The sequence below is a fragment of the Oncorhynchus mykiss genome, chromosome 21 (genome assembly GCF_013265735.2).
Source record: "Oncorhynchus mykiss isolate Arlee chromosome 21, USDA_OmykA_1.1, whole genome shotgun sequence".
In the NCBI taxonomy this organism is placed as follows: Eukaryota; Metazoa; Chordata; class Actinopteri; order Salmoniformes; family Salmonidae; genus Oncorhynchus; species Oncorhynchus mykiss.
This window is the reverse complement of record NC_048585.1, coordinates 18270035-18293613: the sequence shown is the minus strand read 5'-3', so window position 1 is coordinate 18293613 and position 23579 is coordinate 18270035. Positions and strand designations below refer to the sequence as shown.

The window sequence follows — 23579 nt, the reverse complement described above, 5'->3', positions numbered from 1 at the left end:
GTTTATAGTTGGTATTCAGCAGTCATAAAAGTCTGCCTTATTTACTTTGAATAACTACAAAATAGTGATTGTCAGACAGCGTATGCAGCAGTTCTATAGAGATGAGATGACTTGGAATGAAATAAGTCATCAAATAAAACAAATGTAATATACACAACTGAAATATATGATTAAAGTAATGTGGATAATTATGGTTAATAAGTGATAAACTGTTATGGGCAGTCAAAACTCACTACCATCATGGGACTTTTATTTTTTTTAAATGTATTCTGTGTCACAGCATTCAACCCAAATAATCGAAACCCGTGATTTCAATAATTGAACCGAAACCGAAACGACCTCAGAAAGCACTAATCGCTCAGCACTACGTGAGTCACAGGCCCCCAACATGTCAAAATGTCCAAGAGAAGCCAAGTATTTGTTCCTTGCTTTTCAAGTGGGAGCAACAAACTGGAAAAATGTCGACCTTGAACAACCATAGCTTGAACAATATCATTAGCTAAGTTTTGTTACACAGTGGTTGTGGTTTGTTACTTGTGCATGTAAAAAATAAACATGCCTATTTGCAACAACACTTTATTATGATTGACCAGTGACAAACATTGGGAGAAAAACATAATATGGAGCCAGATAGCTGCCAAAAGGTTGAACGTACGTATTGATAAAATCATAAGAAAACCCATGCGTAAATTGTTAGGATAGTAAGAAAAGCCATGCAGTAACCGTTAAATTAGATCTGTAAACATTACAACTATGAAAATCAACTCTTACTTTACATCTCCCTTTACTCGCTTACAGATCTTTTTTATATGTGCAAACTTGTCAGGGATGTGGCATCCACAAAGGACATGAACTGAACGTAGCTAGTCAATCAAGCAACAGTAGCCCAGACTTTGGAGTTGCTTTGCAATTTCATGGTTTAATTTCCTAAATAAAAGTTTAGAGCTTGTTGTAGAACGGCATTCGATAACGACGTTATACCAGTAGATGGCGTAGTATAGGCTTGGGCCTTCAGCAAATTACTTAGAATAACCACCTGAGCTGCAAAATCAAAATCAGTTAATATTATTTAGGCCCCAATCTAAATATGCCATGTGTTATTTAATGGCCATATAATCGCATCATTTATTTATAGCCGTGGTAACGCAGGAACTCCCAAACTGGAATGCCATAAATTTGATTTCTCGAATTTTTACCCCCTTTTCTCCCCTATTTCGTGGTATCCACGGTAGTTACTATCTTATCTCATCGCTACAACTCCTGTACGAAACACAACCCAACCAAGCCGCACTGCTTCTTAACACAGCGCGCATCCAACCCGGAAGCCAGCCGCACCAATGTGTCGGAGGAAACACCGTGCACCTGGCGACCTGGTTAGCGTGCATTGCGCCCGGCCCGCCACAGGAGTCGTTAGTGCGGGATGAGACAAGGATATCCCTACCGGCCAAACCCTCCCTAACCCGGACGATGCTAGGCCAATTGTGCGTCGCCCCACGGACCTCCCGGTCGCGGGCGCAAACCCTGGGCGCGAACCCAGAGTCTCTGGTGGCACAGCTAGCATCGCAGTGCTAGCCTTAGACCACTGCGCCACCATGAGGCTCTTGAGTACACTGCAGCATCCACCGAGAGGCTCTTGGGTACACTGCAGCATCCACCGAGAGGCTCTTGGGTACACTGCAGCATCCACCTAGAGGCTCTTGGGTACACTGCAGCATCCACCGAGAGGCTCTTGGGTACACTGCAGCATCCACCGAGAGGCTCTTGGGTACACTGCAGCATCCACCGAGAGGCTCTTGGGTACACTGCAGCATCCACCTAGAGGCTCTTGGGTACACTGCAGCATCCACCGAGAGGCTCTTGCTGCCAAGGGAATGCCTTAGAGGTTGAAAGACGTATTGGACACTACAGTGAAAATGGTTAACTTTGTTAAAGCAAGGCCCTTGGCTTAATTCCACCCTGTATGTAGGCTTGTTATAGCCATCTGCGTTGCATAACCCTATCACGCAGAGGCTATATCCATAACAATAAATGAGACAGAGCAAAATATTAAGTATTGACTATAACCTGTCCTGAGTGAAAGTCTTGAGCATTTGGGACCCCTAGGCTATCTATACCCTATTCTTATTGCCAGATCTGTTTCCCCTATCCGCCACTGTATGTGCTTCAACTATTTTGTTTAACATTTATTTAGAGGCTATATGCTTACAAGTTGAAGGCCTATTTTTATTTGGCTAATAGACAAATAGGCTTACATTAGGGTATAATGACTCTATAATGACTCTACGGTTCGCTTTGTACATACTTTTCACTGTCAAATTTGTTTTAATTATTTACTAGTTACAATGTTTGTGCTTGTCAACATGACACTTGAAAACACAAACTTTTTTACAGAGGTTGGGTGCAAGGTCAGTAACATCACGTGCATGACCTGCAAGTGATCTGATTAGAGCGTTGTTGGCGTGGAATCCACACAGGTGTGTAGATGTGATGTGCATTGTGTACAAGTATGCATTCAAAATACATACCAACAATAGCCACAGTCAGTCATATATTTAAGCAATAAGCCCCGAAAGCATGTGGTATATGGCCAATATCAGCTAAGGGCTGTTCTTCCACACGACACAACACGGAGTGCCTGGATACAGCCCTTAGCAGTTGTATATTGGCCATATAGCACCAACTCATGAGGTGCCTTATTGCTGTTATAAACTGGTTACCAATATAATTAGAGCAGTAAAAATAAATGTTTTGTCATACCGTGGTAGACAGTCTTGATGTCATCCAATCAGCATTCAGGGCTCAAACCACCCAGTTTATAACTCTTATTAAAACCAGGTGGTAAATTATTGCTGACCTTTTGCAAAGAGAATAGGGTATTTGGTTATTATATAATAGAATCCCAGCACAACCTTGTGGAATGTTCTTAGTATAGAAACATTAGGTTATGTAGAACAGACAGTGTCACAGTAACAAAACAAAGACCTATATATATCTATTCATGCCATTTGAGTATGATGCAACCTCTTGAAGACAAGACAAGCCAGATTGATGCAGATGACTGTACTGAACAAAAATATAAAACGCAACATGTATCAGTTTCAAAGATTTGACTGAGTTAAAGTTCATAAGGAATTCAGTCAATTTATTAAATTCATTAGGCCCTAACCTATGGGGTTCTCACATGACTGGGCAGGGGCCTTGTGGAGCCAGGCACAGCCAATCAAAATGAGTTTCTCCTCCCTAAAAGGGCTTTATTCCAGACAGAAATATGCCTCGGCACCCCCCCAGACGACCTCACACCTCCCTAAAATCAAGTCAACTTCATCTGCCAACATGATTTAAGATGTTAAAGGCATTGTGAGAGAAATACTTTCCAAATTCAGGACTTCTGTCTAAATAAATGTCACACGTACAATGAAGACAGGTTGAGCTTTATTAATCATACTCATGAATGGTAAGATGTTTGAAATGTTTCACGACACAGATGTAAGACATTGCAACAAAATGAGTCACAATTATCAGAATTGTTCCCCATTTAACTTCCTTGAAACAACATGAATGATTAACAAATCAGTAGTTTAGTAGAGATGCAGAAATAATAAATATTACATAGACTGTCTATGGATTTGTAAGTCAGACAAGGCACATTGGTGGAATGAATTCCATTAAGAGCAGGAAGGGCACACTTGTTTTTGGAATGGCATCGATGGGGTATCGATTTGGGCTTTTCACTTCACTCAAGGTCTTCAAATGAAACCAAAAAACAGAACACAGATCTTTTTTTAAAAGGCAATGTGGAGGATGTCATTCATTGTGCTAAAATATCTTGCCAATGTCAAGACAAAAGGAGAAATCCTTCATTACAATGACTCCATAGACAAGTGGATGGGGGAACAGGTTTCAGAATAGCCTCCACAATCACATTGTGTTAGGTTACACGTACTGCCCTAAAAGCAAACAGAAACAGGATTGTATTCCTGCCATTTGACCAAAAACAGACAGATATCCTTTGAACCAACTAGGGGACTGAGCTGAGATGTTTTAGGCAACAAGAGTTTTACATTACACTCTGAAACGTGTGCTACTTTCAGCACCAGGTGTTACCGTAGTTAAAGCACATGACATAACTGCATATGCAATAATCTCCCACTGGATTCAACTTCACACACAGAACAGGAATTCATCCACTGAATCAATACATGGGTCCCAGAGTGGTGCAGCGGTCTAAGGCACTGAATCTCAGCGCTTGAGGAGTCACTAGACACCCTGGTTCCATTCCAGACGGTATCACAACGGGTCCTGATTGGGAGTCCCATAGGGCGGCACACGATTGGCCCAGCGTCGTCCGGGTTTGGCCGGTGTAGGCTGTCATTGTAAATAAGAATTTGTTCTTAACTGACTTGCCTAGTTAAATAAAACGTCAAATGTATTATTTGTTATATATGTAGCTTACTCCATTCCAAGTGTGACAACATGACAGCTGGGTTGAATTGTAGCTAATATGACCACAGCTAATGAACAGTGGTAGTGGTACTGAGACCGCTCACTGAAGAAGATCCAGGGGGGACATGATGCAATGTTGCAAAAGCCAGCAGTAACTCAGCTAAAAGCTGTGAGCTTCAGCCAAGGCAGTTCTTGCATTATATGATAAGAACCAAAATGTCAGTCGCAATGAGGTAATCAAAGCTTTAGTGGAAGAGATGTGATGCAGAGTTAGTCTTTAAAGTAAACCAGAGATACTGGGGAAAGTAAGATCTAGCCACGAAATCAAAACCTAGTCATCTTTGTACTGTATCAATCTATTTCTTGAATGGTTTTTCCAAGGCTGTCAAGATGCCAATAAAATCCCAAGTGATTTATCAAATCAGCTAAATATTTCCCTAAAATATCGATAAGATTGTTACTGAAACACTTACATACATGTCCCCCATCCAAAGCCAACGATCCTCATTCTATCCAAGGAAGATGCACACAAGACAAAATCCCCACTAACGTGATTTAGCCACACGCTTCCTCATTCATTCCACTCCCAACCCACACAAAAACTAACATTAAAAAAAAGACCAATCACTAAAGATAAAAAGCTATAATATAAATTCACTCTTAAGTAACAAGGATCTTAAGCCATATAGCTTTCCAAGATGTTATATTACAATATGGATGTTCAAAAGTTTGATACTTTTTTTGTAGTTCTATTTACAAATTTCACAGTGATCTTGGTACATTCTGCAGAATAACCAGTAACAGGAATTTCTGCCATACCATTCCTCTTTCTATAAATAGACAATACCTTGACACAAACAAACAAGGATGCTCCCTGACGTCAAACACCGATTGCTGCAAACATTGACAGCTGCAACGCAGAGGGACAGTCTCTAAAATACAAAGGCTGCGTTGGTGTTAGCATTGGGTGGAGGGAGGTTCAATTGCTAGAGCCATCATAGGAAAGTGTGCAAGTACACTATTTTAAGAGAAGAATGGGAGACGCAACCAAAGGCGTGAAGGGGTCGGCTATGAAGGGAACCGGAGATGGCCGATCGAGGGTTGAAGTGAAAAGATCACTCCTGTCTTTGGGGTATGCAGCCTTCCATCTCCAGCACCTCGGGCCAGCCCTCGTACTTGTTGGTGTCGGCGTTGTTCTTTATGTGCTGTAGAGACAGAGACAGAGGTTTTGGATTAGACCCAATGTCAGCATCCCAAATGGCAGCCTATTCCCTATATAGTGCAAGTGTTTTGTGCACTACAAAGGGAATAGGGCACCATTTGGGAAGCACATTGCATGGCCCCTCTTGTCTGATAAGGCTGTGTGTGTACCGGCACAGCGATCACAAACAATGTCCCAAGAACACATAAGGGAGGATGGAAAGTCAATATTGAAGGAGTGCCTGTTCACTCTAGGACATGTTCAAGGGTCAGATGGAAATGTAAAAAGACAGTATTCTCAAAATGGTCTTGTCTGGTGAAACTCAGATAATGAAATCAATAGTTCAGAACTGTAAAGGACAAAAACTAAATCATGGAGCGGCTATCTTTTACATGTCTTATAAAGCAATTTTTAGTTTACAAACAAATGTCACGTTCGAGTGCATTCTCGCGTCAAAGTGCCCTGCTGCAAGAGAGTTATACGCTGATGTTGGGACCTTGACAAACTGAACAGCGAGTGATGACCATGAACACCAGACTGAAGGCTATAGCTATGCTCAACAAGTAGATTATTGTTCTGGCTTCATCTAGCTCCATTTGGGATATTTCACCTTGCCTCTAGGTAATCAAGCAACTCTTACCTACAAGGTCCTGAGTTGGTTCTGTTCTACCTGATAATTAATTGCACACACACACACACACTGTGTCCCGAGTCTAAATCAGTCCCTGATTAGAGGGGAACAATGAACAAAATGCAGTGGGACTGGCTTGGAGGTCCAAAGTTCAGTCTGAGGGTTGTTGATGAGTTCATCCAGGTGCAGTTTTACAAGTTATTGTATCGACTCCAATATAAAACATGCCCATTTCTGAAGCAGAACAGCGCACACAAGTCTTTATGACAGGGCTGGGAAATGAATCTGTATCATGATAAATGGTGTGTTCTAGGTACTATATTTCTATAGACAAAGTTCTCTCAGTTGTGCTTCACTGAAGCCATGATATTTCAACGGGGAGAGGTGAAAAAGTCCCGTTGTGAACAGACCAAAAATAAAAAATGTGAACAAACCAGGTTAAGGAGGATAAAGATTTTTTTTTTAAAGGGGGGGGTTAAAGTTACCTGCTCAAAGGGACTCTTGGTCTTGATCCCTTTGCCTCCCACAAAGATCCAGTTGTCCCTGAAACCTAATGTGCTGATGCTGGAACTTCCAAGTTCACCAATCATCGTCTTGGACTCGTCGTTCAGCCTGTGGACCACAAAGCAGGGTCGTATTCATTTGTGCACACCGTAGCAAAATGTTTCAACACAAAAATAAAACGTTTCTTATTGGACAAGTTCAGGTAGTTCCTCCCCGTTTCTGTCCGTTTGCTAGTGAATACACAGCTAGAATGTCATTGAGAGTCTGTAGACTTAAAATATCTCTACCTACCACTCTTTCCTTTCCTTGAACCTTTGCTCTTAGTCACCATTGTTATACATCAGTAATTGGTGACTCCTTTAATATCAGCAGTTAGGGCGAAATTCATTTACATTTCCCCGCAGTCAGTTAACGGATTTATTTAAGTGATAGTCATTTGTTAATTCTACAAGGGTTCAATTCAGCCCCTGGAGGAACGAAACAGATTGATCAAGACATTTAACTGAACTATTTGCCTAAGCTTAAAATTATAATCTAAGAGTTCACGGAGAAGTTAAATGCTGAATGTGCATCTTTTTTTCAGTTCGGAACACCTACTTGGAGGCCGAATCGTCAAACGTGGCCATCATCACTACTGTTCCTTCTTCAATAGTCTTCAGGAATGTGATGAGCGTGTTGACATCTGCACACACAACAAATACACAGGTACAAGACTGGTTTGCCTGGTCCGCCTGCCTAGTCAAGAGGCACTCCATGACACGGAAACACGGGAAATCTAACTGAAACTAAGGCCTCACCTCCCGCCCACATGTCAAAGTAGTCTGTCTTGATGAGGTCCCCTGTCTTTCCTGTGGAGAACAAACAACTTGTTTACGACAAGCTAATGTACGCTCACAGGCCAACTCCTGTGAAGGCCAACTCCTGTACGCTCACAGGCCAACTCCTATCATGAATAGTAAATTATAGTACATTCAATGACAATGGAAAGTACTGTTTACACTGAGTGTACAAAACATTAAGAACACCTCTTTCCGTGACAGACTGACCAGGTGAATCCAGGTGAAAGCTATGATCCCTTATTCATGTCACCTGTTAAATCAAATTCAATCAGTGTAGACAGGTCAAATAAGGATTTTTAAGCTTTGAGACATGGATTGTGTATGTTTGCCATTTAGAAGGTGAATTGGCAGGATCATTTTTTTTTAAATACCTTTGAACAGGGTATGGTAGTAGGTGCCTTTGAACGGGGTATGGTAGTAGGTGCCTTTGAACGGGGTATGATAGTAGGTGCCTTTGAACGGGGTATGGTAGTAGGTGCCTTTGAACGGGGTATGGTAGTAGGTGCCTTTGAACGGGGTATGGTAGGAGGTGCCTTTGAACGGGGTATGGTAGTAGGTGCCTTTGAACGGGGTATGATAGTAGGTGCCTTTGAACGGGGTATGGTAGTAGGTGCCTTTGAACGGGGTATGATAGTAGGTGCCTTTGAACGGGGTATGGTAGTAGGTGCCTTTGAACGGGGTATGGTAGTAGGTGCCTTTGAACGGGGTATGGTAGTAGGTGCCTTTGAACGGGGTATGGTAGTAGGTGTCTTTGAACGGGGTATGATAGTAGGTGCCTTTGAACGGGGTATGATAGTAGGTGCCTTTGAACGGGGTATGGTAGTAGGTGCCTTTGAACGGGGTATGATAGTAGGTGCCTTTGAACGGGGTATGATAGTAGGTGCCTTTGAACGGGGTATGGTAGTAGGTGCCTTTGAACGGGGTATGATAGTAAGTGCCAGGCGCAGCGATTTCTGTCAAGAACTGCAACCCTGCTGGGTTTGTCACACCAAGTTTACGGTGTGTATCAAGAATGGTCCACTACCCAAATGACATCAAGCCAACTTGACAACTGTGGGACACATTGGAGTGAACATCCCTGTGGAACGCTTTTGACACATTGTAGAGTCCATGCCCCGTCAAATTGAGGCTGTTCTGAGGGCAAAAGGGGTGCAACTCAATATTAGGAAGGTGTTCTTAATGTTTTGTACACTCAGTGTATATGAACAGCGGTATGGACGAGTTAGTATTGAAGTAGTTAACCAAGGCAGGGATGGGCAACTACAGTCCAGGGCCATGTTGTATGCAGGCTTTTGTTCCAGCCCAGCACTAACAGCCATCTAGGCACTCTACACATCCTCGAAGGACTCGAGCTGCCAATCCCTGAACAAAGTAAATGTTTCACACACCAGATGTCATTTTCAATTGTCATATTACTCACAGATGTAGTCATGTAAAACATCTGATTTGACTACAAGGAGAAGTACTGTTTGTCTATGGCATGTAGCAGTGACAAGGCTAGTTTACCGTTAACCAGGGCGATGTTAATTCCTCTGCCCACGTTGTTCTTGACTCCACTCATCAATCTGAAAGGACAAATGAAGCATTATGTGACAGTGAGACTGCATGTATTTTATTGGGTACTTTGTGGTTAGGTTTGTCCCATCCTTGTCTTTGTTCCCGGTCGTGTACCACTGCACTGAGACTTGTCACACCCTGGTCGTATAGCGTCGATACAAAAATAAAATACTTATTCTGAACCAGACTTAATTCCCTTGAAGCAATGCCTGAGGAATTGAATTTCAATAGCACGGATGCAGAATGCCACAAGAGTCAGTCAACAGTTAATTAAATAGAGGGTTAACAGTCAACAGGTTGCTTCAGGCATGTTTAAATTGAATCCCCATCTCAGTTATGATCTAGTTCATACCGGTCTACGCTAGTCTGTCTAGGAATCTATAAAATAAGAACAGAAATGCATCCTGTAGAACAGACATGGATAATTGTGTTGTAGAATATCCTATTGTGTCAGCCTTGCACTCTAGATTTCTACCTGGCAATAGATGTTTACCTTTTAGTCATTCAGCAGATGCTCTTATCCACAGCTACTTACAGTTGCACATTCATCTTAAGATAGCTAGGTGAGACACCACATAACAGTCATAGTAAGTGCTGTAGATTCTTTCAAAATAAAAAGTAGTATTCAGTAAAGTCAGTGCTAGAAGGAAAAGTCAAGTGCAAGGTTCTTTTTTTGCGCGGGGGGGGGGGGGGGATAAAACATGTCTTATTTAAAATGCTTGTTTCTAATTAGGCCCCTGTGTATCGGTTAAGAGGGGGTGGGTTGTTGGTTGTACTGTTAATATAGGTTAAGAGGGGTGTGGGTCTTTGGTTGTACTGTTAATATAGGTTAAGAGGGGGTGGGTTGTTGGTTGTACTGTTAATATAGGTTAAGAGGGGTGTGGGTCTTTGGTTGTACTGTTAATATAGGTTAAGAGGGGGTGGGTTGTTGGTTGTACTGTTATTATGGGTTGAGAGGGGGTGGGTCGTTGGTTGTACTGTTAATATAGGTTGAGAGGGATGTGGGTCTTTGGTTGTACTGTTATTATGGGTTGAGAGGGATGTGGGTCTTTGGTTGTACTGTTATTATAGGTTGAGAGGGGGTGGGTCGTTGGTTGTACTGTTATTATAGGTTGAGAGGGGGTGGGTCGTTGGTTGTACTGTTAATATAGGTTGAGAGGGGGTGGGTCGTTGGTTGTACTGTTAATATAGGTTGAGAGGGGGTGGGTCGTTGGTTGTACTGTTATTATAGGTTGAGAGGGGGTGGGTCGTTGGTTGTACTGTTATTATAGGGGATGAGAGGGGGTGGGTCGTTGGTTGTACTGTTAATATAGGTTGAGAGGGGGTGGGTCTTTGGTTGTACTGTTAATATAGGTTGAGAGGGGGTGGGTCGTTGGTTGTACTGTTAATATAGGTTGAGAGTGGGTGGGTTGTTGGTTGTACTGTTAATATAAGTTGAGGGATGTGGGTCTTTGGTTGTACTGTTATTATAGGTTGAGGAGGATGTGGGTCTTTGGTTGTACTGTTATTATGGGTTGAGAGGGATGTGGGTCTTTGGTTGTACTGTTATTATGGGTTGAGAGGGATGTGGGTCTTTGGTTGTACTGTTATTATAGGTCTATCCTGTCTCTTACATGTTGTCCTCCAGGCAGATTTTGGGACCGACAACACTGGCTGCTCCGCTGGCCATCTTAAAGGAGAAGTGTCCCTCGGGACATGGCTTGGAGAGGCCACACTTGTAGCGTTCCTGTCTGGTAGCTGTGAATGGAATTCCAAACAGAGTATACAATACCAACACACTTTAGCATCCCCCCCCCCATCAAACACACACAATATCAGCGAACACGTACATATCTAGGCCCTGCAAACACACACCTACAGAACAAACCAGACTATTTACATAGAACTCAACAGCTAAAGAACCAAAACATTCACAATGAAGGCCAGGTGGTAAGTACACAATACACACAGATTAACTACTTAGCTAACGCTTAAGCATACATGGTAAGGTGTTTCCATGGATTGTTAAGAGAAGATCAGTTCTGATTTTCATATACCACGGGAGGGAAAGAAAAGAAGAAATGTAACTTGATTGATTGCGGGAATCAGGTTAAAGTGATGTAACAGGAGAAGTTATTGAAGTATACTTACAGCCTTCCTCTACAGGCATAGACCCTGTTGTGGAGGGACAGAAACAGACAAGTTAGACTCAAGTTCCAGATGTCTTTATGACATTAGCTCATGAGTTCCTTATTTAAGAAAGTTAACATTGAGCTTTGACCTAAATCTGGCTGTAGCCTGGCTAAAAACATAGTAAGCTGGCCAGGCCTTTTAGCATCACACATCTCCATGTGAAATCAGATGTATCTTTTTTTAAAACATGCCCTAGCAATTACTCTTCTACTTGCCGGTGCAACCTAAAACATTATCCCAGTTTGATATCCTGCTTGTGTACTCATTCAGATATCAGATAAAAGCACATGGCTAGCTAGTTGGCTAAAGCAGGTTCTACCACTTCACAATAGCCTGGAATCACTGGTTATTACTAATAAACTCAATATTTTCAGGGGGTGGATTCTTGTCGTTTGGTTTAGCGTTTGAACAGTCACAGAGATTATATTTGGTTACAAATACAAATTAGGCTACTTTGATGAATACCCTGTAGATCAGAACAAGGAACCGAGCGACAACACTGCCCCCACGGCTACGGAAGGGAATGATACAGAGCGACAACACTGCCCCCACGGCTGCGGAAGGGAATGATACCGAGCGACAACACTGGCCCCACGGCTGAGGAAGGGAATGATACAGAGCGACAACACTACCCCCACGGACATGGAAGGGAATGATACCGAGCGACAACACTGCCCCCACGGCTGCAGAAGGGATGATACCGAGTGTCTCAATTTCCAGGTAGCACAAAAGTACGGCCGAATGCCAGAAAATATCACAAGGAGCCACCCCTTTTGTGACGAAAAACAACATTGCGCTACGCACCTTCCGTCTCCGTAGTGTGTGAATTTAGCTTCAGCCAGAGACTAAGGGGTATCGCATGCAGACACGACAAAGGTTTTTCTGAAGGCCTAAATGTAGAATCCCTGGTGAAGATTATTAATACCATCTATTGAGAGATGTATTCAAAACAATAGCCTTTGAAACTAAGTGATTACTCTTTGGAATTCCATGCAAGCTCAGGCAATAGATTGATATGCACAGTTACAACACTGGAAAACACCTGTAACCAAACTCACCAAACACATTCCCCAGATTGAAGTCCATGTTAATCTCCAGCAGCTGGAAGGCAAGGAAAACTGCCAGGAAAAAGACCGAAATCAATGCAGCCAACTTCAAGATGCCTGAAGGAAATAAGATACATAGACCAAAGAAAGAGAATGAAGAGATCAATAGACAGCAGGAGAGAGGAGAGAGAGGAAATGGAACACTATTTCAACACCATGTCTAATGTGTGTGTGTCAGATAAGGTATCTGATGCTAACAGAGAAATTAATTTGCTTGGTGACCTGAACATTGACTGGTTATCTAGTTGTCCTCTCGAGAGGAAGCTTCTTACTGTGACTAAAGCCTGTAACATGACCCAGGTTATCACTCAACCAACTAGAGTGTAAACCAATAGTGTTGGATCTGTGACATCCACTAGTATTGATCAGATCTTCACCACTGCTGCAGAGCTTGGCTCCAAAGCAATATCAGTTCCCATTGGCTGTAGTGACCATAACATTATGGCAATAACAAGAAAAGCCAGAAGTACCAAAGGCAGGGTCTAAAGTTATTCATAACAGATCTTACAGAATGTTCTCAGGACTCTTGTTTAAGATGACATTTGTTGGCCTGATGTGTATGAGGAGAAACCTGATGCAGCACTTGGAGTATTTGTAAAATGATTCTTGCAAATTGTTGACAAGCATGTACCTGTTAAGAAACTGAGAACTGTTAGAGCCCCCTGGGTCGATGAACTGAAAAATGGTATGGTCCAAAGAAATGAAAAAAAAAAAGACAAAAAAAGACAAACAATTCAGGCTGCTCAGCTGATTGGTTGACATAATGTCAATTGAGACATTTTTTAAAATGTTTTATAATAATAAGAATATTACTAACAAGATAATTTACATTAAAAAAAACAATGGGAAAATACTTTGGACCACCTTAAGTTATATTATGGACAGAAAACCCAATTAAATCTACATCGTTCATTGATGTTGATGGGCCATTTTAGCAAAACCTTTTGATACAGAAATCATTTCAATGACAATTTCACCAGTAAAGAGGACAAACATTAGTTAGTTAAAACATCAAACCAACATATGTGCATTGAAGATCTAACAATGAAAGAGCAGGAATGCCGTTTTGAATTTGGTCAAGTTAGTGTGGAATAGGTGGAAAAACAGTTACCATCCATCAATGATAAGCCACCAAGTATAGACAACCTAGATGGGAAACTACTGAGAATGATAAGACTGTATTGCCACCCCAAGTTACCATGTCTTTAACCAGGATTGTGTCCACAGGTGTGGAAGAAAGCTAAAGTCATTCCACTACCTACAAATAGTAAAGCACCCTTTGCTGCCTCTAACATCCACCCAGTCAGTGTGCTGCCTGTTTTCAGTAAACTGATGGAGAACTGCGTTTGAACAAATGCAATGCTATTTTATAAAGAACACGTTAACTAATGACTTTCAGCATGCATATAGGGAAAGGCACTCAACTTGTACTGCACTGACTCATGACTGGCTAAAATAAATTGATTAGATGATAGTTGGAGCTGTATTGTTAGGTTTCAGTGAAGCCTTGCGTTATTGATCATCATTTCTTATTGAAAAAAAAAACTCACTTGGAATGGCTTTACGTCCCCTGCCATCACACGGTTAAAGAGTTAATTACCCAACAGAACCCAGAGTGTTCTTCAATGGAAGCTTCTCTAACATCAGATACGTACAGTAGTTCCCCTCAGGACAGTTTCCTTGGGCCGTTACTCTTCTCTATTTTTACAAATGATTTGCCACTTGTCTTACAAGAAGTTAGAATTACTACGTATGCTGATTGCACACATCACCATCTACAGCCAATGAGCTCACAGAGTCTCTTAGCAAGGACTTTCAGTCAGTGTCAGAATGGGAAATTACAATAATCTGGTGTTAAATTCATCTGAAACCAAAAAGCATTAGATTTGGTTCAAAGCATTCTCTTAGACCTAAACTGGAGATGGTTGTGAACATTTGTAGAGAAATCCTGCACGGAGCCTTCACCATGGGCTGCCCCTTTAAGAGCACAGCAGCAGTCAGGAGGGAGATAATAAAGATGGCTCTTCCGGCTCTGTATGGAGGTTCTCGGTCGGCGTGGCAGTTTTGACAGTGTGTTTAACTCTTCGCAGAAGTTCTGTTTATTTTCAGCGTGATTAGTTTGTAAAGTGTTGAAGTTGATCGCCGGTGTTAACGCTCTAGGTCGTGTTTGGAATCTTTGGGGCCCGCTCCTGTCATTGATCGAATGGATTAGTAGCAACAGTGTTGCGAAGCTTTGACAAACAAACCATCAGGTGTATCAGACTGACAGACAGTGCAACTGCAAGCCTGAAGTCAACAGCTAAACCACCACCCCCTCTCTCACTAATTTTCCCTCTATCGCTCTAGCAAACCTATTGTTTCCCACTGCGCTCCCTTTGATGTTCAGTGTCGCTGGACTATTATTGCCCTGCCGGATGTATTTGGGTTGGCATTTTAGTTTATTTATTATTTCACCTTTATTTAACCAGGTAAGCTAGTTGAGAACAAGTTCTCTGTGACCTGGCGAAGATAAAGCAAAGCAGTGCAACAAACAACAGTTACACATGGAATAAACAAGCGTACAGTCAATAACACAATAGAAAAAAAAGAAAGTCTATATACAGTGTGTGCAAATGGCGAGAGGAGGTAGGCAATAAATAGGCTATAGTAGCGAAGTAATTACAATTTAGCAGATTAACACTGGAGTGACAAATGAGCAGATGATATGCAAGTAGAGGTACTGGTGTGCAAAAGAGCAGAAAAGTAAATAAAAACAATATGGGGATGAGGTAGGTAGATTGGGTGGGCTATTTACAGATGGACTATGTTTCAGCGATTGGTTAGCTGATGTATAAAGTTAGTGAGGGAAATAAGTCTTCAGCTTCAGCGATTTTTGCAATTCGTTCCAGTCATAGGCAGCAGAGAACTGGAAGGAAAGGCGGCCAAAGGAGGTGTTGGCTTTGGGGATGACCAGTGAGATATACCTGCTGGAGCACGTGCTACGGGTGGGTGTTGTTATCGTGACCAGTGAGCTGAGATAAGGCGGAGCTTTACCTAGCATAGATTAATAGATGACCTGGAGTCAGTGGATCTGGCGACGAATACGTAGCGAGGGCCAGCCGACTAGAGCATACAGGTCATAGTGGTGGGTGGTATAAGGTGATTTGGTAACAAAACGGATGGCACTGTGATAGACTGCATCCGGTTTGCTGAGTAGAGTATTGGAAGCTATTTTGTAGATGACATCACCGAAGTCAAGGATCGGTAGGATAGTCAGTTTTACTAGGGTAAGTTTGGCGGCGTGAGTGAAGGAGGCTTTGTTGCGAAATAGAAAGCCGATTCTAGATTTGATTTTGGATTGGAGATGTTTAATATGAGTCTGGAAGGAGAGTTTACAGTCTAGCCAGACACCTAGGTATTTGTAGTTGTCCACATATTCTAGGTCAGAACCGTCCAGGGTAGTGATGCTAGTCGGGCGGGTGCGGACAGCAAACGGTTGAAACGCATGCATTTGGTTTTACTTTTGTTTAAGATTAGTTGGAGGCCACGGAAAGAGTGTTGTATGGCATTGAAGCTCATTTGGAGGTTAGTTAACACAGTGTCCAAAGAAGGGCCAGATGTATACAGAATGGTGAGGTTAAAGTGAGGTTGTGTGCTTGAACTATTGATTTTGTGGGGGGACTATTGACATTTAGCAGAGAATATTTTTGGACATTTCAAAGCCTTTGTCTATGAACACACCCCACAAACCCATTTATACCCCCCCCCCCCCTCACTCCTCCACTGGGACGTAATACAGAACATTGCAAGTTAAGGTTTTTGGCTGGGTTCTTTGTCATCAATTGTTTGTATGAAGTGGCCTTTGAATTGCTCTGCCATTATTCTAGTATGAGGTATTATTGGTGGGGTTACTAGTGCTACTCTCCCCTATTCTTCTTTTCAGAAGGGTTAATACCTGCCTGGCGCCAGAACAAAATCTTTATCCCTCTCTAACAATACCGCTACACATTGAAGAAGCTCAACTCCTAGGAGTAACATTGGATGGTCAGTTGTCATTGTCAAGTCACATACAAAGTTTTTGTGAAGATGGTGAGCGGTACAGTATGTATGTTGTGGTGTGTTCTGCGTTTTTGACACAAAGCTCAACTGTACCAGGCTTTGATCTTGTCCCATAATATGGTCAGGTGCAGCAAAGAAAGACCTAGCAAAGCTGCAGCTGGCTGAAAACAAGCGCCTTGCCTTTAACTGCACACACACAACATGATAGTCTTTCATGGTTGAGGAGAAACGGACTACTTCTAGTCTAAGAAAAGTGTTTTTTTTGAAAATGCCTAACCATTTGCATACACTACATACCCCAGACACACCACTATGGGTTTCTCCACGGTACCCAAACCAAAAACACATTTAGTGTGTCGCTCAGTTATGTATAGAAACATGAAATCGTGGAATGCTCTGCAACCAGAGGTTACTTAAGTTCACATTTAGAAATATATTGTATCACAGCACCTCTCCTCTTTCTGAAGGTCTCATTTAACTGTATTGTACATAAGAATGTATATATGAAGTGTGTAAATAGTATTTGCTGTCTATTGGAGTCTTTCTCCACACACACCTCTTATTTCTATATTAAAGTAATATCTTATGTTGTTCTTGTCTATTACCATTCTGTATTTTGTAATGTATGTTGTGTGGACCCCAGGAAGAGTAGCAGCTACACGAGCAGTAGCTAATGGGGTCCCTAATAAACTAAACAAGTAGGCTATAGGCATAGCTATGTTGTCCAGTGATTAAGAATATGATTTGTAGACAGAATAGCCAAGATAAACAATTGTCACACACTGACCCAAGTAAATGTGATAAAAGTTATGCTGTCAGAAATACAGGTACCTATTATAGCAAAACCTACCTCCAGCTCTCATGTTGGTCCCAAGAATCTGCAGTGAGTACAACACAATGTATGCCCCTGTTGAAAGACAAAGCAACATGTCAATATTCTCCAGTGTGGAGAGACATACAGAGGGAGAGACAGTGGTTCGACAGTAAGGTTGACTAGCTAGTTAACTTTGGCTGGTTGGGTATGATCATGTCACACTACTACTTGGACATTAGCCTTTCCTCCTGGGTTTAAAACATGACTCACTTTGACATCTAACTGAGAACAAGGAAGAGCGGTAGTTCATAATGGGATGGCTAAATAAATATTGACAGAAATACATACAAAGCTAGAGGGGTATCCTACGAAGAGGCAAATTTGGTCAACCAGTCATACGAATGTGTCTCACCTTTCAGCCAGGTAAAAGTCTTCAGAACGAAACATGCTCCAGGGAAGGCTAAACTCCCTGCTAACTCCACTTACCCCGAATTAAATGATTGAGCCACGGGTTGAGGACCAATGAAATGAGATTTACTTCCTCTTGGAAAGATTGTATCATCTTCCCGTTCATTTGAGGAAGACGACTGAAAATATTCGATTAAATGACTTAATCAAAATAAATATTGATAGGAGTGGGGGAAAAAGGCGTGCTTGTGCATTAATCAGCACACCAAAGACGGCATTAACGATAAGTAACAAAATAAAGACAACAATTCTAAAAGCCTATTTAACACCACAGCCTGCTGAATGTGCAAGATAACTTTTCTTTCATTTTGATGTAAAATGTTACACTGTGAAGCTAACTGAAACTAAAGGATCCTGGAACTGAACACCTCCTTCTGCAACTGGATCCTGGACTTCCTGACAGGCTGCTCCTCAAGTGGTGAGGGTAGGCAACAACACATCCGCCATGCTGACCGTCAATACTGGGGCCCATTAGGGGTGAGTGCTTAGTGCCCTCCTGTTACTCCCTGTTCAACCACGACTCCAACACAGTCATTAAGTTTGCTGATGACACGATGGTGTTATGCCTGATCACCCACGACGATGAGAAAGCATTTCGGGAGGTCAGAGACCAGTTGAGAGAAAAGTAGGAAACTGTAGTGTTTAATATACAGCGTGATTCATTTATATCCGTGCCTGTGAAATATATAGCTGGGCTTTCAAGAAAGAGCTAATTGTAAGAGTTTGTTTTTGAGCAATTTTAAGAGGCTTGTTCTGACAATGTCAATGGGTAGAGCATTAGGACATTCATTAGCATCTTTGAGAGGACTTGATACCTGGCATTGGTGAAAATATGTAACCATTGTCTAAAGTGTCATAATGTTGGGTCCAACACAGCAAAATTAATAAACAATAAGCAATGTTGAGGGGCTGATGGAAGCTGATTAACACTATGCAGGCCTGTTTAAGGTCAGGAGAGCAGACAGTTTTTTTTTTTTTTTATTCTTTATTTTACCAGGTAAGTTGACTGAGAACACATTCTCATTTACAGCAACGACCTGGGGAATAGTTACAGGGGAGATGAGCCAATTGTAAACTGGGGATTATTAGGTGACCGTGATGGTTTGAGGGCCAGATTGGGAAATTAGCCAAGACACCAGGGTCAACACCCCTACTCTTACAATAATTGCCATGAGATCTTTAATGACTTCAAAGTCAGGACACCCGTTTAACATCCCATCCGAAAGACGGCACCCTACACAGGGTAGTGTCCCCAATCACTGCCCTGGGGCATTGGGATCTTTTTTTAGACCAGAGGAAATAGTGTCTCCTACAGGCCCTCCAACACCACTTCCAGCAGCATCTGGTCTCTGACCAACCCTGCTTAGCTTCAGAAGCAAGCCAACAGTGGTATGCAGGGTGGTATGCTGCTGGCTTAAATGCGAGAAATCCCATTAACGGGCTCTGAGGTACCGTGTGAATTCCATCTTATTTTTGACTCTGTGCTAATAGCAGCATGCGTGGTCGGTCGGGTTATATACAACCTGTCATGTATTCATCTATAGTGAGGCTTTTGCATTGGGAGGGGAATGAGAGGTAATGACAGTAAGATGAAGCAGAGATAAGACCTACCTAAGTGATTTCTGTCAAGATCACCCTCTCTGCTCCCACCTGTCCTGACATCGCCTCTCAAAGCCTTAGTGTCTGTGATTGCTGTGCATTGAGAATCTGATGCTTGGATCAAGGTTGTATTCCGTGGAATAGCATCCTTCAGCCTGTTTCATTTCCAGTCACACATCACAGGGCTTTGGGCTGGAGATTACTGCAAGGGAATGTTGTCGCCCACTTGTCTGGCATGTGGCACATTTTGTTCCTCCCTTATCTGACACAGTTGAAGTTGTCTCTCTACAAGTGTTAGACAGATTCTACTGCAGGTCAATGACCACAGAGAACCTTCATGCATTAATGATTCTTGAACCGCAATTCCCACAACCCACTGTGAGGAAGCTACACAGGTTGCAAGTGTGTCCTGGATTGTACCTGGCGGTAAGAAAATGAGTCAAGCTACAGAACAAAAGGTGCGGTTCAGAGACAACTTGAACCTGTTGGAAAAACTGCCAAGTAATGTGAACAGGGTAGTATGGTTATATGTATTCCCTTTAACTATAGCACATTTTCCCTAGACCTATTCCTATGTGTTATACATCTATTCTATCTGACCTGTGGAGAACTTCTCAATCAAATGTCAGCAAGAGAAAGAAGCTGATCATGGATTACAGGAAACGGAGGGCCGAGCACATCACCATTCACATCGACAGGGCTGTAGTGGAGCAGGTTGAGAGCTTCAAGCTCCTCTGTGTCCACTCCACTAAGGATCTATCATGGTCCACACACCAACACAGTGGTGAAGAGGGGACCCTTCAGGAGGCTGAAAAGATTTGGCATGGGTCCTCAGATCCTCAAAAAGTCATACAGCTGCACCGTTGAGAGCATCTTGACTGGTTGCATCACCGCCTGGTATGGCAACTGCTTGGCATCCGACCGCAAGGCCCTACAGAGGGTAGTGTGGACGGCCCAGTACTCCACTGGGGCAGAGCTCCCTGCCATCCAGGACCTCTATACCAGGCGGTGTCAGAGGAAGGCCCTAAACAACTCACTCAGAGCCCCCACCTATCCACTTACGCAATGTGGTCGTTCACTCTCATTCTTCAAAATAAAAGCCTGAAACTATGTCTAAAGGCTGTTGACACCTTAGGGAAGCCATAGAAAAAGGAATCTGGTTGATATCCCTTTAAATGGGCAATAGGGATACATAACAGAGGTTTCAAAAACAGGGGCACTTCCTGATTGGATTTTCCTCAGGTTTTAGCCTGCAATATCAGTTCTGTTTAACTCACAGACAAAATCTTGACAGTTTTGGAAACTTTAGAGTGTTTTCTATCCTAATCTGTCAATTATATGCATATTCTAGCATCTGGTCCTGAGAAATAGGCCGTTTACTTTGGGAACGTCATTTTTCCAAACATAAAAATAGTGCCCCCTAGCTTCAAGAGGTTAACAACCCTCCAGACAAGCTTCAATGCCATACAACTCTCCTTCCGTGGCCTCCAACTGCTCTTAAATACAAGTAAAACTAAATGCATGCTTTTCAACCGATCGCTACCTGCCCGCCCGTCCAGCATCACTACTCTGGACGGCTCTGACTTAGAATATGTGGACAACTACAAATACCTAGGTGTCTGGTTAGACTGTAAACTCTCCTTCCAGACTCACATCAAACATCTCCAATCCAAAATAATATCTAGAATTGGCTTCCTATTTCGCAACAAAGCATCCTTCACTCATGCTGCCAAACATACCCTCGTAAAACTGACCATCCTACCGACTTCAGCGATGTCATTTACAAAATAGCCTCCAATACCCTACTCAATAAATTGGATGTAGTCTACAACAGTGCCATCCGTTTTGTCACCAAAGCCCCATATACTACCCACCACTGCGACCTGTACGCTCTTGTTGGCTGGCCCTCGCTTCATACTCGTCGCCAAACCCACTGGCTCCATGTCATCTACAAGACCCTGCTAGGTAAAGTCCCCCCTTATCTCAGCTCGCTGGTCACCATAGCAGCACGCGCTCCAGCAGGTATTTCTCTCTGGTCACCCCCAAAACCAATTCCTCCTTTGGGCGCCTCTCTTTCCAGTTCTCTGATGCCAATGACTGGAACAAACTACAAAAATATCTGAAACTGGAAACACTTATCTCCCTCACTAGCTTTAAGCACCAGCTGTCAGAGCAGCTCACAGATTACTGCACATGTACATAGCCCACCTATAATTTAGCCCAAACAACTACCTCTTCCCCTACTGTATTTATTTTGCTCCTTTGCACCCCATTATTTCTATTTCTACTTTGCACATTCTTCCACTGCATATCTACCACTCCAGTGTTTTACTTGCTATATTGTATTTACTTCGCCACCATGGCCTTTTGCCTTTACCTCCCTTATCTCACCTCATTTGCTCACATTGTATATAGACTTATTTTTCTATTGTATTATTGACTGTATGTTTGTTTTACTCCACGTGTAACTCTGTTGTTGTGTGTCGAACTGCTTTGCTTTATCTTGGCCAGGTCGCAATTGTAAATGAGAACTTGTTCTCAATTTGCCTACCTGGTTAAATAAAGGTTAAATAAAAAAAATAAAAATAAAAAGATTGCTCAGCTGCACTAGGGTTGGAGCCGGCGCGAGATATGGTTCAGAAAACATAGCTCAAAACAGGGATGGGAAATGCCTTGTAGTCCAAATTGTCATACCAAGAAGATTGAATGACTGCTATGTTGTTCTCATGCGAGTTAGCAGGACAGCAGCCATTTTGGAACAATTCGGATTGAGGGTGCTAGCTACGTTTTCTAAACCTTCTCACACTGGCTCCAGTCTTAATCTACACCGGAAGTTATACATTCCAGTTTTAATCTACATAGGAAGCCTGTCCGACCCTGGTACAGCTTAAACAATCGGGTCAGATCTGCTGGCTACGCAATTAGTTATGTGTTAATAGTGTTTGGCTAACAGTAGTCAGCTAACTGTGAAAACTAGACATCAATTTTTCCGAATAAATTATCGTCCCCAAATAAGTAACGTTAAAGTATGGTTAGATTTAGCCATAACTAGTTACAGCGATTCACAAATTAGTTCGATTCCGTTAACAGTAGCTAGCTAGCCAACCCTGGTCAAAATAGTTAGATAAACCTGATTGCCCCAACAGCAAATCGATTTAATTGGCAAGAGCTAAAAAATAAACAGCGAACGTTAGCAAGATAGCTGGCAACTTTACCTGAGAAACGCCACGGTTACAAGCCTTGGCTATACGATGACAGACTCTTCTTCCCTGTTTCAGAAAATCGCTATTTACTCTTGTGGTACTTCAATAATCTCCTAAACATAAAGGACGACCATACATTATTCTTCACCGCCACCTACTGTACTGGAGTGTGAGGCCATTCTATTCATCTTTAAATCATAGCGGTCAAACAAACGTTTACGGTGCATACTGCTACGTACTGTCCTGAAGTTTGCGGTGAATCACGGTCTACCTAGAAAATAAAAAATAAAAAACAAATCAATACCTGCTAAAAACCCATCCCAAGCCCCCGAATCCATTCAACGATATCTATAACCTGCTGAAACAATCCACCATTTGAATGATTCAGCATGTCAACAACATTGAAATAAGAGAATGCTATCTATACTGTTCCAGGCAAAACCTTCTCAAACCCCAGCAGCACTGATAAACTTTCACTTCTTTGACCCTCTTTCCTACTGAGCAAACTTTTGGCCTCAATCACTCTGCCTCCCTTCACATTTTCTTTAATATCAACTATGGACGTAGATATTGGGGCCCCAGTGATGACTCCCCTTAACCTAGTATAAGCCTCAGGGATATGGCTTTTAAGCTTCATCCCATTAAGCTTTTCCATTTGCAGAATCTTGCCTTTCAGAGCCTGGCTACCACAAAATATTAGCAATTTACCTTTCCAATGAACCAGGAGAGTTTGACTTCCCCTATCTCTTTCTCCAATGCATTGGTTAGTCAGATAGGGTGTAAATGAGGCCCTGTGGTCTCATCAAACACCATCACCACTTTCCACTCTGACACATTATGACTCTTGCTTCCAACATTGGCCATCTTTATGCTTTCTTTCGTAGACGCTCCACTGCTTTCTGTATCATGATCTCATTCTCCCGCTCTAAATAAACTGACACCCATATTGTTCTCATTCCAGCACAGCTGTTGCCATTCCAACCTTTTCTCAATTTCCTCCTTTT

General features: G+C 42.3%; 1 protein-coding gene across 2 annotated transcripts; it reads right to left on the bottom strand.

Annotated features, from left to right (window-relative positions):
* Positions 1-3414: 3414 nt before the first annotated feature.
* On the bottom strand, positions 3415-22827 carry LOC110499882 (protein FAM3C). Of its 2 annotated transcripts, XM_036957149.1 has the most exons (11): positions 22588-22627; positions 17342-17398; positions 13085-13128; positions 12406-12510; positions 11306-11329; positions 10789-10912; positions 9125-9183; positions 7577-7627; positions 7377-7461; positions 6761-6887; positions 3415-5648 (listed from the first exon to the last, which is right to left on the bottom strand). In XM_036957149.1, the coding sequence occupies exons 4-11, from the start codon at positions 12431-12433 to the stop codon at positions 5559-5561; spliced, it is 588 nt and encodes a 195-aa protein (XP_036813044.1). In that variant the 5' UTR covers positions 12434-12510; positions 13085-13128; positions 17342-17398; positions 22588-22627; the 3' UTR covers positions 3415-5558. The 2 variants fall into 2 exon arrangements, with proteins under 2 accessions (XP_036813044.1, XP_036813043.1); XM_036957148.1 differs by lacking the exon at positions 13085-13128 and having other exon boundaries at positions 22588-22827.
* Between the last annotated feature and the right edge of the window lie 752 nt (positions 22828-23579).

Excerpts from the sequence above, each read along its gene's own strand:
- LOC110499882 (XM_036957148.1), bottom strand. Across the intron at positions 10,913-11,305 it reads TATGCCTGTAGAGGAAGGCT|CTACCAGACAGGAACGCTAC; the intron begins GTAAGTATACTT and ends TTCCATTCACAG. Across the intron at positions 7,628-9,124 it reads TAACATCGCCCTGGTTAACG|GAAAGACAGGGGACCTCATC; the intron begins GTAAACTAGCCT and ends TGTTCTCCACAG.